Here is a 17,191-nt window from a genome sequence, read left to right on the forward strand (position 1 = left end):
TATAAAACTATTTCATTCATGTACTTAAGCTGCCAAGTTACACAATGACAGCAGTTTCCCAGAATAGAGTTATAGAAGGCAAACAATAAAAATGTGCATCCACATTTGCATTGTTAACAATAGCCAGGTATACTTGATACCTTTTTATGACACAAACATACAACAAAGACAGCTAAACATAATAAAAGTCCATGAAATGTTTTCCAAGGAGTAATTTTAGTTGGATATACAACTTTACATGATAGAAGAATCAATGCATATTTAGTTTTCCTTTTAAGCTTTGCAGTACTGATCAGTATATTGGAGTGAAAAATGGGTGAAGTTGGATGAAAACATACTGATTTTTTTAATATTAAAAATTACGATATATATTTACTAAAGAATATGTGAAGATTTCACATCTATACAGAAATGTCTTTAGTTTTGCTCTTTAATTTTTTAAAGTTGCATCCTTTTCAATTCCTTGCATGAGATCTAAGTTTCAGGTCAGTCTTCCAACTCTTCCAGATTTAAATCAAACCAAATCTCCTGACATAGGCTGCAGGTATGAATTTATACAGAAGATTATTTTTTCTTAGTGTCCCTGTACAGAATTGCTCTTAGAATGGAAAGTCAGAGCCAACATCATCTACAAACCTCCTGCCCCAACCCTGATGTTAACATGGCATTATAGGTTAGTTTGATATGTTTGTCTTCACTTTATGTCTAAGATTCTGATTTTTTTAAGACAAAATGGCAGCTGTCACCCTGAATTCAATCATCTTTGTTAGATTTGAGCCTAATTCTGTAATATACTTTGCTAAGCACTGTATTGTTTAAATGGAACTTTGGAACTTGGCATAAGTAGCACATACAATTCCTTTTCCTAAGAAAGGTGTTTTAGTAGTGTAGATAATGTGATTTTTTTTTAAAAAAAAATGTTAATCTAGATAGGGTTGTAAATGCAGACATCTTTTTCAGCACTGTCGTAATTTGCGTTCATTACCATTGAAAATGGATCATAAGTACCTTCTGGGGGGATGTCGTAATTTCCACTGGTCACTAAGTGACCGGTCATAAGTAAATGTTCTTACCTGTGATCAATCAACCACTTTTTGCCTTTCTCCAGCAATGCTCTAGACATCTCTTGTGCCATTTCTTCTCTGGTAGCTTGTCAGTAAACCATGGTGCTCTCTAAGATCTGCATGGATAGAGTCCACACAGGTGCAATTCAGTCCAAGCCCCCACCACAGCAGAGACAAGGGCATCTTCTGGACTGTGTGCCAGAAATTCTCATATTTCCAAGAATATTCCAAAATTTTGACATCAATGCAATTGAAGACATTTCCATAATCCATGAAGCACATATTGAGTTTGTTTGCATATTCGGTTGATAAAATGAGGATCCAAATTGTTGGGGTCAATGTGCAGACCAGTGGTGGGTTGCTACCGGTTCGTCCCGGATCAGGCGAAATCGGCAGCGGCAGGAGGCTCTGTGCTTGTGCGCACACTCACAAGCGAACCATTATCAGGTTTTGAAACCCTCCCCTGGTGCAGACTCTAAACCGCTTATAGAGAGCTGTGAAGCGGTGTATAAGTCTAAGCACTATTGCTATTCTTTGACTTTTTCAATTATCCAATGTGCATCAGCAATAATCGAAATATCCTTAGACAGCCCAAATCTGGCCTAGAGGTTATTACTCTCTGAAGCAACATGTATGAAGGGGAAAACTAGATTTGCCTGTAGTGTGTATTATTCTGATATAAGAACACAATCCAATGTAAATATAGCATAGTGGTTTCACTCACTACCAGTTTAGATTGCACAGAACTAAATGTTCAACCACTGCAAAAAAAACAACAACCTCACAACCAGTTAGCAAATAGGCAATGCTTTTCTCTTGGCTTCAGTAAGCCATTTGCAATATCATTATAAATGGATTTATAGTTTAAAGAGTGTTATACTAGTCCTTAATAATTTGAACTAAACTGTGTGGCCAGCACTTAGGATTTAAATTGTGTTCTTGCTGCATAAGGAGAAGATAATATTCTCACAGCAGAAACAGAACTGAAGTACCAGTAGTTTCAAGATATATGATTATGCAAACTGCAGGGTTTGATATATGTTAAACAAAATAGAAGAAATGCCAAAAACAAGTAAAATCATTTAGTTGTGCAGTATATGTCAGATTTAATAGAAGGAATTATTTTCTTAATATTGGCACACACAAAAATAAATTGAATACTGTTCAATTTTTAATTCAAAAAAGTATCTCTTTTTTTGCATCCACTTGAAGCTGACAGATAAAATGTCTGAATTCTGTTTCTGAAATGAGCAATGTAAACTAAGATCATATTTGACTAGGCTGATTAAGCAGTGTTTACATGTGCATGAATGAATGTAACCAAGCCCTTGTTCAGACTTAGACTGGCAATAAAAGCATGTGCATTTGCTCTTATTGTATCTGTCAGTTTCCATCCAGGTACCCTGTTCAGAATTACTTGGATCCTGTTAGGGAATGAAGGATGGAATTATATATCTTCAGGCATTCAAATACATTTCAATATCTTCAGACAGATGGGACAAGTTCGTGTGAATATTTACAAATAATGTCATTCCCATTGGCTTAAGTTTCCATGCCGGTTGCACAGAGTCAAGATAGTAGAGGCTGTATCTTGCCATAAGAACAACTTTATTGTCACTTTGAATGTACACTAATCAGCATATATTAAAATGAAAGTTCATTGCATACAGTTCTCAAAGGGTCACCACCCTTTGGAGTTGGATTTTTGCAATCTTGTGAGGCCTGACGGAATGGATATGGTTTTCTAGGAATAAACCCCTGGCATCATAAGGTGGACCTATGCCCAACCAGGGCCCTCTGATTTTCTCAAGAGGGTGGGGGTGGGGATTATTCAGGTGGATTGGAGAGATGAAAAATTCCTCTGATGGAGGGTGAGATGCCATCAATTTAAAAGAGGCCATGATACAGATAATCCCCAACTAAAGATAACAATTTGGACTGGTAAGCAATGTGGTCTTAAAATGAGTCATGCCAGATTTTATGGCCTTTTTCAGTGTGATTATTAAACAAGTCATTATGGTTGTTAATTGAATCACATGGTCATTAAGCAACAGCTTTTCCATTGACTTTGCTTATCAAGCCAGCTGGGAAGGTCACAAATGGTGATCGTGTGACTGTGACTCCAGGATGCTGCAACCATCATAAATACATGCTGATTGCTAGGTGCTCCCAATTTTGATCATATAACTGCAGGAACACTGCAATGGTTTAAGCATGATGACTGGGTGTAAATCACTTTTATTCAGCACAGTTGTAACTTCAAACAGTTGCAAAATGAACGGTCATAAATCAAGGACTGCCTTGAGACTGTATTTCGTATCTTAAAGAAACCATCTCTTGATCTACTTCCTTTTTGAAAAAAGTTTCCGGAGAAGTTGACGGGATGTCAGCTAAAGAAAATTCCAGATAAAGTAGATTATCTAGATCCATTCCAGTCAGATTCAGACCTGAACATGGATTTGAGACCATATTAGTGACTCTTCTTGGCAGAATGACAGCTATTTGGATTGCCCCCCAAAACCAGAAGCAGTCATTTTATGACTGGGCAGCTGTAACTGGTACCCACTGGGGTGGAGCAGTAAAGCTTTGGTTGCCCTAATGTAGAATACCACAAAGCTCATATGTCTCCCCATATTGTTTAATGTCTAAATAAAACGAGGAGATTTTATCTTTTGGTTTGTGTCCAGGTGTCATCAGAATGTCAATAATTCTTGATTTAACATTGCTACGTCAGACTAGGCCAAAAATGCTGTGGAAATTCCAGAATTTCCTAACCAGCTATGCTGGAATTGAAGGAGGGAAATCTGGAACATTTTCAAGCTGCCAAGGTCAAGAAACACTACTCTGGTCAATGGAACTTATGAGAGGCTGAATGAGACAAAACAATCTAAAACTGAATTCTAGCAAGACAGATTGTTTTTCAGAAACTTATGTGCTCTAATTCAATTCCAGTGACATTTTTGGATGGGGCAATACTCCCCTGAAAGAACAGGATTTTGAGGTTCTACTGTACTCTGCTTCTGCTAGAGGAAGAGGAGGAGATCATAGCGAAGAGAGCTTTTTCCCATCTTCAGCTTTAGATCAGTTATAAATCTTCCTGGACAGTTAAGTCCTGGCAACAGTGACTCATGCCTTTTACAATTATTTTACAATTACAGTACTGCAACACACACACTACCTGGGGCTGTTTATGAAGATGACTCAGATGCCACAATTTATACAAACTGCAGAGATGAGACCTATTATTCTATTGCACAGTATAATTTATGCTTCAGTACTTGCACTAGTTATGTATACATTTCTGAGCCCAAAACGCTGATTATTACCTATAAATATGGCATAATATCAAGTTGTTTTAGGGTCTGTTACCTTCAAAATGATTCTTCCACTCCCACAGTTAGAATTCTCTATCATAGCCCTGAAATTTAGGATTATTTTGTTCCCAAAAGTACTCCTGACCCCCACCCCCTTTTGTTGGTCTTCCACAAAGCTGTCAAAATTATTTCATGTAGACTTTGCAGAATAGTAGTGATCTGAGCTGTTCTTAAAATTCACTGTTGGCAGTTTTATATTGTATATTTATTTATCCCATAAACCATCCAGAGCCATGAGATTGTCAATATACAAATAACTGCAATAAATAAATTTTGAGAGACACATTATAGAAGAAAATGGCTCCAATATGGCTTTTGTTTTGATGCTATAAGCATAGTGACTTAAAGCCATGCTAAAATGAAGATCAAAGAAAGGATCTTTGATATACATAATCAATCTGATTAGAGCAGGATATAAGAAGGATTTGTTTAGGTGCAGAGATTTAGCAGAAAAGACCAGATATGTACTTAAATCAGTTCCCAGTGCTAATTATTATAGAATGTCATTAACACATTTTAATGCATTTCATTGAGTGTCTCCCAAGTAGACATATCCTGTGGAGCTCCATCACAACTGAAATAATAGCTTACTATGGTATTGTGAATATTATAAGGATATACTACTATGTCCTTTCTTTTTATCTGACTTATATTTTAGCTAACTAATTACCAATTAATTATCTTTGCATGAATGTATGAGATATTGCTCAAAAAGATCACTAAAATTATTTGATGTTTGCTACTCAAGGCTCTCAGTGAAGAGAGCTTGCTTCATATGGAAACAAAACCATGGATGGGAATAAAGCTAAATTATTTCATATCATAGACACCTGACAGAAATAGTTACATTTGTGGAGTTGATTGTTTCACATGGAAAATACTACTTTTTTTTTTCTAAATAAAGATGTGTTAATATGCATTTGGGTATTACATTCCAGATTAGAGCAGCTGATCTAATATGATCTAGTATGGGTTAGTGCAATTTCATTCCACAACTAGTTGGCTATCAGAGCATAGACTACAAACTTATGTAGTCTCAAACTTATGACCACAATTGGGATCAAAATTTTGGCAAGGCAGTTGTTAAGGGAGTCATGCCTGATTTTATAACCTTTTTGCCACAGTGATTAGGCAAATCATTACAGTTGTTAACTGAATCGTATGACCATTAAATGAATCAGGCTTGTCGGAAGCCAGCTGGGAAAGTTCAAATGGTGATCACATGACCCTGGAAGACTGCAACCATCATAAATATGTCAGTTGCCAAGTGCCTGAATTTTGATCAGGTGACTAAGAGGATGCTGCAACAGTTGTAAGTGAGAGGACCAGTCATAAGTCACTTTTTTTTACAATGGCATTGCCATTGTAACTCTGAAAGAGTCTCAAAACAAATGATTGTAAGCTGAGGATTATCTATACAGTTTTCCATAAAGGATGATGGGAGATGTAATATAAACACATCTGGACGAAAGTAGATTGGGAAAAGCTAAATATTTTGTTTGAACTTATATTGCCAGTGTTTTGATGTATTCATACAATGGAATATCTTTGGGAACTTGGGAAGAAAAAGAGATGGGGGCAATTGCTCCAATGATAAACCGGATGCCACACAAAACATGGTTTAGTACTTTAACTAAGCAAATTGATCATTTTCCTTCAAGACAATAAAATAAAGATTGAAGTTTAAATACCCAGTTCTATAATGTGTCCAAAGACAGAATTTAGTGCAAGACAAGATAGCAAATAGAAATAAAAATCTCAGCACAAATTCTTGTTTAGATAGTTTACCTGTTTTTACAGAAATGGCCACTTTCCTAAGGAAAGCCCTCTGTGTTCCACTCAACTGGACTTCCCCCAGGTTCCTGGAAATTCCAGACTTTAAGATTATGATACAATCAATACTTTTCCCAGCCTCTGTTCACAGCTTATAATGCTCAGAGGGTCCTTCCTCTCTTGTTGGGAAAGAGAGGGCCTCTTTGAAAATGAAGCAAGGGTTCAATCTTTTCTACATCCAGAACAGGCAGAGAAGGGGCTAATCGGGGCTCTATTCAAGAACAGCCATGACTCACTTATGTAATCCTGCACTGAATCTTTGAATCTGTTCTTTGGCAAGGAGGCTACATGTACAACAAAAAGTAATAAATCTAGCACATTTCAGTAAGGGCAGACTTCTGTTTATAATAATGAATAATAGCCCAACTTTTAAGCGGAGAGATGGAAGAATTCACACAAAACACTGGGCTAAAATGTGATCTGCTAATTTTTAGTTACTTTGTCTTCTGACAAGCCAACACCATGAAGTTGACTTCAAATGTGGGATTGAAAAAAAAAAAGAGCTGAACCCTAGGAATAAGGATCAGTGAAGTAAAGGTAGTCCTCAACTTATGACCACAATTGAGCCAAAATTTCTGTTGTTAAATGAGACGTTCGTTACGTGAGATTTGCCCCCCTTTATGACTTTTCCTGCCACCGTTGTTAAGTAAATCACTGCAATTGTTAAGTTAGTAACAAGGTTGTTGCGTGAATCTGGCTTCTCCATACTTGTCGGAAGGTCGCAAAAAGTGATCACATGATCCTGGGACCCTGCAACCACTATGAATATGAACCAATTGTTGGTTATGGGTGCAACTCGTTGCGCCCACGTGACACCCCTCCTGCGCGAGCTGCACTGGCTCCCAGTGGTCTTCCGGGTGCGATTCAAGGTGTTGGTTACCACCTTTAAAGCGCTCCATGGCATAGGACCCGGGTACCTTCGAGACCGACTTCTGCCACCAATAGCCTCCCACCGACCAGTCCGCTCCCACAGAGAGGGTCTCCTCAGGGTGCCATCGGCCAAGTTATGTCGGCTGGCGACACCCAGGGGGAGGGCCTTCTCTGTGGGAGCCCCAGCCCTGTGGAATGAACTGCCCCCGGAAATACGTAAGATCTCCGACCTCCGGGTGTTTCGCTGTGCTCTGAAGACCCTGTTGTTCCGCCAGGCCGGGCTATTAACATAACGTTTTAAATTGGGGTATTTTAAATTTCTGGGATTTTAATTGGAGCCTAATTATTTAATGATTTTAAATTTTAATTGTTGTTTTGTTTCTGTGTTTTTAAATAGGCTGTACACCGCCCTGAGTCCTTCGGGAGAAGGGCGGTATAGAAATAGAAATAATAAATAAATAAATAAGCATCTGAATTTTGATCATGTGACTATGTGGATGCTGCCATGGTCATGAGTGTGAAAAACGGCCGTAAGTCATTTTTTTCAGTGCCGCTGTAACTTCGAACAGTCACTAAATGAATTGTTGTAAGTTGAGGGCTATCTGTACAGATTGATGGGGGCTTATCCTAAGGTTAAAAAAAGGCCTTCAGGTAAATACAGAAGAATAGAAATAGGAATAGAGCTGAAAGAGACTTTGGAGATTTGCTCAAGCAGAAGATCCTATAACCATTTCAGACAAATGACTGTCTAGTGGTCTCTTCTTAAAAACCTCCAGGGATATTAACAGCGGCTAGGATTGTGTTTGCTAAAAATTGGAAAAATGAGAAAATACCAACGCAGGAGGAAGTCATTAAGAAAATAATGGAATGTGCTGAAATGAGCAAGTTGACACTTGAAATTAGAGAACAAGAAGATAAACAATACTATAAGATATGGGACCTATTCTATCAATGGCTAGATAAAAAAAACATGGAAATGAATTATGGTAGAGACTTTCACAATACAAGAATTGTAGAACTATGTGAAATATAACATATAGATGTATTATTATTGGATAGATTCAGGAGGATGAAATGAATGTTATAATAAAAATTAACTCAAATTTTAGAATATTTTGAATGATAATGAGGGAAGAAATAGTCATCGTCACATAAATGATTAACGAGGATAACAATATAAAGATACAGATTAGGTCGATGATATGAGAATCTAGGTAAGTTGTAAATTGTAATTTGGTGAATGAAGCACAAAAGACTTGTAACCAACCGACACACTATTTGCAATTGAAGATGGTTTTATACAAGTTTGTTTAAAAATAAAAAAATATTTTCAAAAAACAAACAAACCAACCTCCAGTGATGAAGCATCCACGATTTCTGACAGCAAGCTGCTCCATTGGTTAATTGTCCTCACTGTTAGGAAATTTCTCCAGAATAGAATAGAATAGAATAGAATAGAATAGAATAGAATAGAATAGAATAGAATAGAATAGAATAGAATAGAATAGAATAGAATAGAATAGAATAATCTTTATTGGCCAAATATTTTTATTGTCTTAAAAGAGCCTTGGTGGCACAGCAGATTAAAGTGGTGTTAAGTGACACCAGCTGCCTGCAATTAGTGCGAGTTCGAATCTCACCAGGCTCAAGGTTGACTGAGCCTTCCATCCTTTCGAGGTAGGTAAAATGAGGACCCGGATTGTAGGGGCAATAAGCTGACTTTGTATAAAAAAGAACACCGCTTGGTGGGGGGGGGCGAAAGCCCTACTAAGCAGGTATATACAAAAGTATGAAGGCTATTGCTTAACGCATTGTAAGCCGTCCTGAGTCTCCGGAGAAGGGCGGCATATAAATTGAACTGTTGTGGATTTAATAAGACCAACACAACTTTTGGGTTAATCAGAGACAATTTGTATATTGCACAATAGGTTCAAAGCTCTGTACATGAAGCGTTGAACAAAAGACAGAAATTAGGTACAATGGTTTTATACCCTTCTAGACAAAGGATTCTGTTAACTCAGCAGTTTATGTGATCATATACATTTGTCATTTTTAATTGACACTTCCTAATTACTGTTTCATTTTATTCTTTGCCAACAGTTATAATTCTTTTTGTAGATTACTGAAGCATAGACTCAAACCATCTTCTGACGATAGACAACTTTTAACTCATGTGGATCCCCTTGACCTAACCAACCCTTAAGCTGTATGTCATTAGAATGTTCCTTTCTTCTGATAACTTAGAGGCCTCCTAGAGGTACCAAAAGGATTTTGACTTTTTCCAACCGGATGCATTGCTTTTTAGAATAGAGTGAATAGAAAGTTATCCAGTGGTCATCTATCAGAGCCCGCTTCATTTACATTAGAACCAATAAATAAATAAATAAATAAATAAATAAGTGTAATTGGACACACAAGGAATTTGTCTTGGTGCATACGCTCTCTGTGTACATAAAAGAAAAGATACATTCATCAAGATTTAATGGTATTTAATTAATTCCAGCTTGCTTCCCTCTTTGATCAGTTGTTTCCAACCATTTTGTCTTGTCCTGCCTTCTGGTGCTTTGGAGAATAACCTACTTAGAAACCTTAGAAACCTATAAGAGCCTTGGTAGTACAGGGGTTTAAGGCACCTTGGTATTAAGCTGGTTATTAAGACCAGCTGCCTGCAATTACTGCAGGGTTCGAATCTCGCCAAGGCTCAAGGTTGACTCAGCCTTCCATCCTTTCTAAGGTAGGTGAAATGAGGACCCAGTTTGTGGAGGCAATAAGCTGACTTTGTATAAAATATACAAAAAGGATGAAGGCTATTGCTGAGCACATTGTAAGCCGCCCTGAGTCTCCGGAGAAGGGCGGCATATAAATCAAATTAAAAAAAAACAAAAACAAAAAAAAACCCGCACAGTTCACTTCCAAGCCATTCCCCCCCCCCCACCCGCTCGCCAGGCCGAGAGCTCGGCCTTGAGGCAGCCTTTTTGCAGCGCTCCTCCGCCCCTACGTAGATGCCTGACCCCCGCGGCCCCTTCACCCTTCCGCCTGGGGGGCGCTCGCCGGCCTTTGGCTGAGCCGGTCTCGGGGTTCGAAGGCGCCGCCCCTCCTCTTTTGGCAAGGCTGGAAGCCCGATGACGTAATGGAAGAAGAGGGTTCCCCACCTCCACCCGCCTCTCCCAGCTGATAGAAGGCGCTGCTGGCCGCATCCTCGCCTTTTTCCTCCGGAGGTGTGGCGCCGGGAGACTCTGCTCCTCCCACCCCGGCCAGGCTCCGAGCGGCTCTTCTCTCGCTCTCTCCGGCGTCCTCAGGAAGCAACCTGGCGCTTAGGAATCGCTGCGAAAGGGCCCGGGAGGCGGTTCGGAAAGACGCGATGAAGATGCTGGCTTCGCCTTGGACTCGGTTCTACTCCAACAGCTGCTGCTTGTGCTGTCATGTCCGCACCGGGACCATAATCCTGGGAGTCTGGTATTTGGTAAGGGGGTCGGCGGCGGGGGGCCAAGGAGGCCCATAGCAGAGCTGGTTCCCTCTTCTTCTTGGGCGGAGCGGGGGTGGCGGTGGGGGGGGGAGAGAGACTTGGAACCGCACGTCCTCGGATGCCCCCCCTTGCCCTTGCTGCCCCCCCACCCTCCCTTGGCGCCAGCCTCCCCAGACCAGAGAAATGGTCTGGCTCTCCCGAGGATGCCAAAGGAAGAAGGACAAGCGATCCTCTAGGTCAGTGTTTCTCAACCTTGGTAGCTTGAAGATGGGTGGACTTCAACTCCCAGAATCCCCCAGCCAGCAGAGCTGGCTGGGGGATTCTGGGAGTTGAAGTCCACCCATCTTCAAGCTTCCAAGGTTGAGAAACACTGCTTCTAGGTCGCTGTCCCTTGATGAAGGGTGTGTGTGGGGGGGTCGAATTGCTCTGTACTTCTGAGGCTGCGCTGTAGGTTTGATGAATTGCAGTAAAATATTCAGGATGGTTGGATTCCCTTTTTTCAGAAGCTGACTTTTGCAAAAGCGGGGTGCATGGGGCTTCGTTCTCTCTGCCTTCCTCTCTGCTCTTCCTCTCTGGTGAACTGGGCTAAGCCGGGTTCCCATCCTCAGAAAACCAGAAGATAGGGAACCCACCCCTACCCCCATCCGGTCTTCAACCCGAGTCTCTGTTGTGCCGACCACAAATGGACACCCTCACCAGCTGCTTCTGGATAAGCAGGGCAGTTGTGAATTGGATCCAGTGAAGCCTAGCTCATCTTCTCTCGAACCTCATCTCTTTTATCTTGGACTCTTTTTTTCCCCCCCCTTGAACCTGATCCTCTTTGCTGCCCTGCCCAGGAAAAAAGACTTCCCTCCCATCTCTGCCTGACTTGGTGGCTCAATGGCTAAGACACTTGTCGGTCAGAAAGATCGGCAGTTCGGTGGTTCAAATCCGTAGTACAGTTCTCCTTCGCGAGCAGGGGGTTGGACTAGATGATCTCCAAGGTCCCTTCCAACTCTGTTACTGTATTAGTTGGTGAGGGTGGTGGTGGTGGAAAGAGCCGCTGCTACTTTGGATTGGAAAAACCCTGACAACCTTTCATTGGTAGCCAAAAGCTCTTTTTTTGCAGCCCAGATCTGGTAGCCCTGTACCTCACCCACGAATACACACCCTCAGGGATGAAATTCCAGGACAATCAACCCCCAGCTAGCCAAGCTTTTTAGACTAATGTATTTAGTTTGTTGTGAGCTGAATAATGCCTTTGTCTTTGTTAAATTATAGCCCCCTTTTATTCAGTGTGCTACACTGAATTATGCCTGGTTCAGTTAACTATGGATGGATAGAGATAGAGATGAGAGATATAGAGATGGGAGGGGGGGAAAGAGGGAGGGAGGTCTCAGTCTGGCACATCTGACCCCAATTCATTAGAAGAGCACAAAGGAAGCCAGGGAGCAAGTATGCCTCTTTGTACTGTTTTTGCTTTGGAAAAGGGATTCTGATTCTTCCTGAAAGATCTGAAGAAAGGAATCCACTCTGCTTGAATATCTTGCTGTGTTTATTCAAATCTATGGTGCAGCCAGAAGACCTCAAAAAAAACAAAAAAACAAAAAACCAGTTCTCATGGAGCAGGAAAAGATGGCCAAACAGCCTACTTCTACTTGGAAGGCCTCATTCATGCATAAGAAAATTCTAAGCTTTTACCTAACAGCAGAACTCGGTGCAGGTTTCCCCATCCTTCTATCCTTCTCCAGGATGCTTGGCAGATTCCATCCCTCCTTTGTTATTCTGTCCTCTTTCTCCCTGTCTACTCCAGCTGGTTTCCAATATCTTGGCTCCTTGCCTTGCAAATTGGCATCTTGCCCTTTCTAGCAGACGCTTGCATCTTTTCAGTGAGACTTCTATGGGATGCTGACTTCAGCGGCTAAGGCTGCTTTTCAAAAGAGGGGTTATTTCTGGAGAGCTTAACCCTCTAAAGAGTCATTAGCAACATAATTCTTTTTGAGATGTAGTAATGCCCTTCCTGCTACTATCTGTAACCCCACCAGCAGTTTCCTTTGTCTCTTTATAGAGAGACCATAAAATATTCTAGGTGAAGCATTTAGGGAGCATGTCAGAAAAACAAAGGCAGAATAAAATCCATAAATTACCTGATTTAGCAGGTAATGATTTGAAAGCAGTGAATAAGGTCGGGTTTCCTCCCCCCCCACCCCATGGTTCCTGTTCTGAAGAAATGTATTGCTAATATATATATATATATATATATATATATATATATATATATATTTTCTCAGGTTTTCGCGGGTGTTTGTATGTAGGTCTTTGGTTATTGGGGTCTTCTCCCACGTAAAATTGGAAGTGTCTTGGCGACGTTTCGACGAAGTCTCATTCGTCATCTTCAGGCTGGTGTTCTCGGCTTCGTGCTCATTCCATTGCTCCTGGAAGCACGAAGCCGAGAACACCAGCCTGAAGATGACGAATGAGACTTCGTCGAAACGTCGCCAAGACACTTCCAATTTTACGTGGGAGAAGACCCCAATAACCAAAGACCTACACACATATATATATGCATATATATGCATAACACATGCATATATATATATATGCATGTGTTAAATGTAATAGCTATTCTGGGTGAAAGGCAGGATATAAAGCCAATAAATAAATCAATAATTAATTATAAATCATGCTAAAAATATTATCCCCACCCTCCTTAGCAGGTGTGTATAAAATTAGCAGCAGAGGTGGAAAAAGTCACAAAAGTAATCCAGATCTGAGCTTCAAACACCTGGAAAGAGCCGCATATCTGATATTCATTTAAAGAATAGCAGAGAGTGAGGTGTTAATCATCTGGAAGAATAATTTATCAAAATTTAATGTGCCACTTTTTAGAAGAACCTTGGTTGCAGGTGGATGGAGGAGGCTCTTGTTGTGGTCTGCCGGCGGCTGGCGGCCAGCAGAGCTGGCAGCAGAGTCAGACAGTGAGGAGGTTGGGGAGGAAATTGGGCCAGTCCTAGGGGCTGAGGGAAGCTCGGATGAGGGCTCTGCATCGGAGGCAGAGAAGGAGGTAGACAGCAGCGAGGCAGATGAACAGCTGAAGCCTGTTCCCAGTGCGTGCATGCGCAGAGCTGCCAGAAGACAAGAAAAACTCAGAAAGCAGGGTCGACTCAGGAGTAAAAGCCACACCTTGGAGGTGATTGGCCCTTCCCATAGGAAATAAAAGAGGAGCGAACGGGGAGTGGGCTTTTGCAGGAAACAATTCATTCATTCCGTGACTCTGAGAGACTCTGTTCCAAGTTTTGTCTTATACTGCGGTTGGAAACAAGTTACATGGCAGCTTGCCAAACGAGATAAGGTGTGTTGAGAAATATTCCTTTGAAAAACTGTTTGGATAAACTTTGCTGACTGTGAATGAATGTAATTCACAGTCTTGTAAATAAAAGAGGTTTTGCCAATAATTCCTGCTTCCTGCTTATTAAGGGAGCCTAGGTCAGAACAGGTCTATGCATTGCAGTAGAAGGTCATGGCAGTGTAATTGTGGATTTAGTTATCCTCATGGTACACATGATCCAATCAAAAGCAGCTCCTTCCAGGTTCCAGGGCTTCTCCGTAGGAGACTTAAGAATGTACATCCTTAGAGCAGCTGTTCTCTGTCCTCTTTACCTCAGACTGAATTCACTCAATTAATTAGGCTGTTCCATCTGTATTATCTGTTAAACTTTTATTGCCATCTATTATCCCTTATAAGAATTATGTGGCCCATGATAATCCAACTAAGTCAGCATTTAAATACGGATCTCAATAGATCTCAATTGATTGAGAAATAGATCTCAATTTTCTATACATGCTACTGTGCATCTCGCTTTCAGGGTATAAGGTTGGGCTGCACATAGATTTTAATGCAGCAATGTTTGGTCTTTGGGTAACTGTCATATTTTTGGTGAAGCTAGCCTGTATAAGAAACATATTTTTTATTAGAATAAAAGGCTGAGATGAATGAGGGATTCCAATACTGTAGACATGTTGTCCATCTCCATGTCTCTGAACAACAGCATAGAATAGTCTGTCAGTACCTTCTTCTATCTAGAACTTCTTTTGATGTCACAATCTTTCCTTATATCCTGAAGGACTCTGGATTTTCTTTTTAACAGCCGAAGTCATTATGTCCTGCTTCCTTCAAGGGCTCTACGGTATATACTCTAGGTAAACTGGAAGTCCAACAGATTAGAAGTCAGCCCATATGGGATCACATCTTGTTAGCATCTTGCCTGTATTTAGAGGAAAAGAATTTTCTATAAATTAATCAGCTATGACATTTTTCTAAGATTTATTTGAGAGCCAACAATTATGTTTTTCACTTCATGTAGATCAAACCATTTTCAAGCCAGGAATAATGTATCATGGATTGATGCTTGATATACCAGTATTTATTGACATTTGGGGGGGGGAATGTTTAAAAGGCAAATTTTGTCTTTTACAGTATACTGCAAAGTCTCCCAATTTGTTGAACTACAACACATCTAAAGAGGTTAAAATTGGATAAGGTTCCAATACAACATTTTGATTTAATATACAGACCTGCACATTTTAGGAATCTTGTAGAACCATTACATACCTATAAAAGAGGCTCTGTATCATAGAATAAACAAGAAATTGATTTAATTTTTTCTGAAAGTTAATTGGCTTACTAGAGCTACATTAAAATTATTAAAGGCACATGCAGTTAGATCTGGAATATTCAGAGGATTAGAATAAAATTCCCTTCCACACCCTGTTTCACCTTCAGTAGATATGTGATCTTGTAGTAAAACCTTAATTTTCTCCTGTAAATTTCCGGAAGCTTTTTCTAGAACTTTGCATTCAGATCAAATCTCTGGCCTAAGAATAATTGGCCTCCAGACCTATCTTTAAAAAAGCTTTTACAAATGTTTATGAATGAGCTGTTCAGATATGAAATGGCTTGATGATGGCTATTCTGATATTATGGAGTTATATTGAGTGCTATTAAGAATACTTTCTGTCTGGACATCATCTCCTGTGAATATTTATTCAGGATAGGAAATGGATGTGAGCTATTCTGAAATGCAATATAAGTTGATGTTAATTCAACTTACAGATGCACTTATTTAAAAAGGATAAGAAAATGCTTTTTACTTGCTGCCTCATCTTATTATAAAGAAAAAAAAAAAGAACAACCGGAATGCAAGGGATTAAAACTGACACTCTGCCAGGAAATGTTATTCTTTCTACAACCTCACTATATTAAAATGCATTATTTATTTTATGAATTCAAGTGACTTATTTGCAAGCTTGTAGCCAAATGGCAGGATTTATTTATGTACTGCATTTATATAGCTGCCCAACTAAAACAGCATGTCTGCGGGCAGCTTACAAAAATTAAAAAGGGCACAATAAAGTGAATAATATGTGAACATTTGGGCTGACCTTAGCCGTTCTAAATAGTTAAAAGGATACGTCTGTTAATACAGTACAGGGATAAGAAACCCTTAAAGAAAACCATCAAGGATATTATGGTGTGATAATATACTGATAATATTAATACCTGGAAAATTGGCAGGGGTATCTCAAAATAACATGCTTTAATATATTTGTTTGCTTATTATCATTTTATACAGCCACTTCTCCAAAGGACTGTACTTTCAATAGGAAGAGTGGTGACAAATGGAACGAATCTATAAAAATGCTGAGTAGTAAATTGATTTAACATAATCTTCTGAGATAATTAGGCTGCCTGGTATTGAATAAATGACTTTCTTTCCACCTCAGTTCTCTAAGGATATATTATAGTGTTCAAAATAGCTGTTAATGAAGGACGTTCAAGAGACTCCCAAAATCAGAGAGATGGGCTGGAACAGCTTGGAGTGACTTGAATAGGAATGCTGCATTCTCCACCAGTTAGTTGTTGTTACCAGGTATGTTGGGGCTATGAGTCTCAAGAGGTCTCGGCCAGCCTGGTTTAGAATTATGCTGGCTAAGATTTCTGAGAATCATAATTCTAGCAGATTCAGAGATGGTACAGGTAGTCTTACAACCATTCTTTTAGTGACGGTTTGGCAACTGACTTACTTTTAGGACAGTTGCATTGTTCTGGGTTCATGTGATTTGTGAATGCTCCAACACTGGAAGCTTTTAAGAAGAGATTGGATAACCATTTGTCTGAAGTTGTGTAGGATTTCCTGCCTAAGTAGGGGGTTGGACTAGAAGACCTCCAAGGTCCCTTCCAACTCTGTTATTCTATTCTATCCCACTTTTCCAACTTTCTGACAAGCAAAGTCAATGGAAGCCAGATTCACTTAACCACCGTGTTACTGATACTATCTTAAGAACTGCAATGATTCACTTAACAACTGTGCAAGAAAGGTCATAAAATGGGGCAAAGATAATTTAAGAACGGTCTCACTTAGCAACAGTGATTTGTGGCTCAATTGTGGTCATAAGTTGAGGACAACCTGTCATAGAGCGGAGAAATCTGGAACTAGTTCATCTTTAGTACCAAGGTTAGTACTTTAGCATTAAACAAAATAACTCACAGTCCTCCGAGAGGTTCTTTAAAACCTATATTTATAATATCTCAACTCTTATTTTCT

At 39.8% G+C, this 17,191-nt stretch overlaps 1 protein-coding gene across 1 annotated transcript in view; it reads left to right on the top strand.

Annotated features, from left to right (window-relative positions):
- The first annotated feature begins 10,078 nt into the window (after positions 1-10,078).
- The window catches only part of LAPTM4B (lysosomal protein transmembrane 4 beta), a 44,026-nt gene continuing 36,913 nt past the window's right edge, over positions 10,079-17,191 (top strand). The window contains exon 1 of the mRNA XM_060681885.2: positions 10,079-10,604. Coding sequence (XP_060537868.1) covers positions 10,503-10,604 — 102 coding nt within the window. The 5' untranslated portion in view covers positions 10,079-10,502. The remainder of the gene's footprint in view (positions 10,605-17,191) is intronic.

Source organism: Pantherophis guttatus, chromosome 3 (assembly GCF_059756535.1).
Source record: "Pantherophis guttatus breed Tessera chromosome 3, ASM5975653v1, whole genome shotgun sequence".
Taxonomy (NCBI): Eukaryota; Metazoa; Chordata; class Lepidosauria; order Squamata; family Colubridae; genus Pantherophis; species Pantherophis guttatus.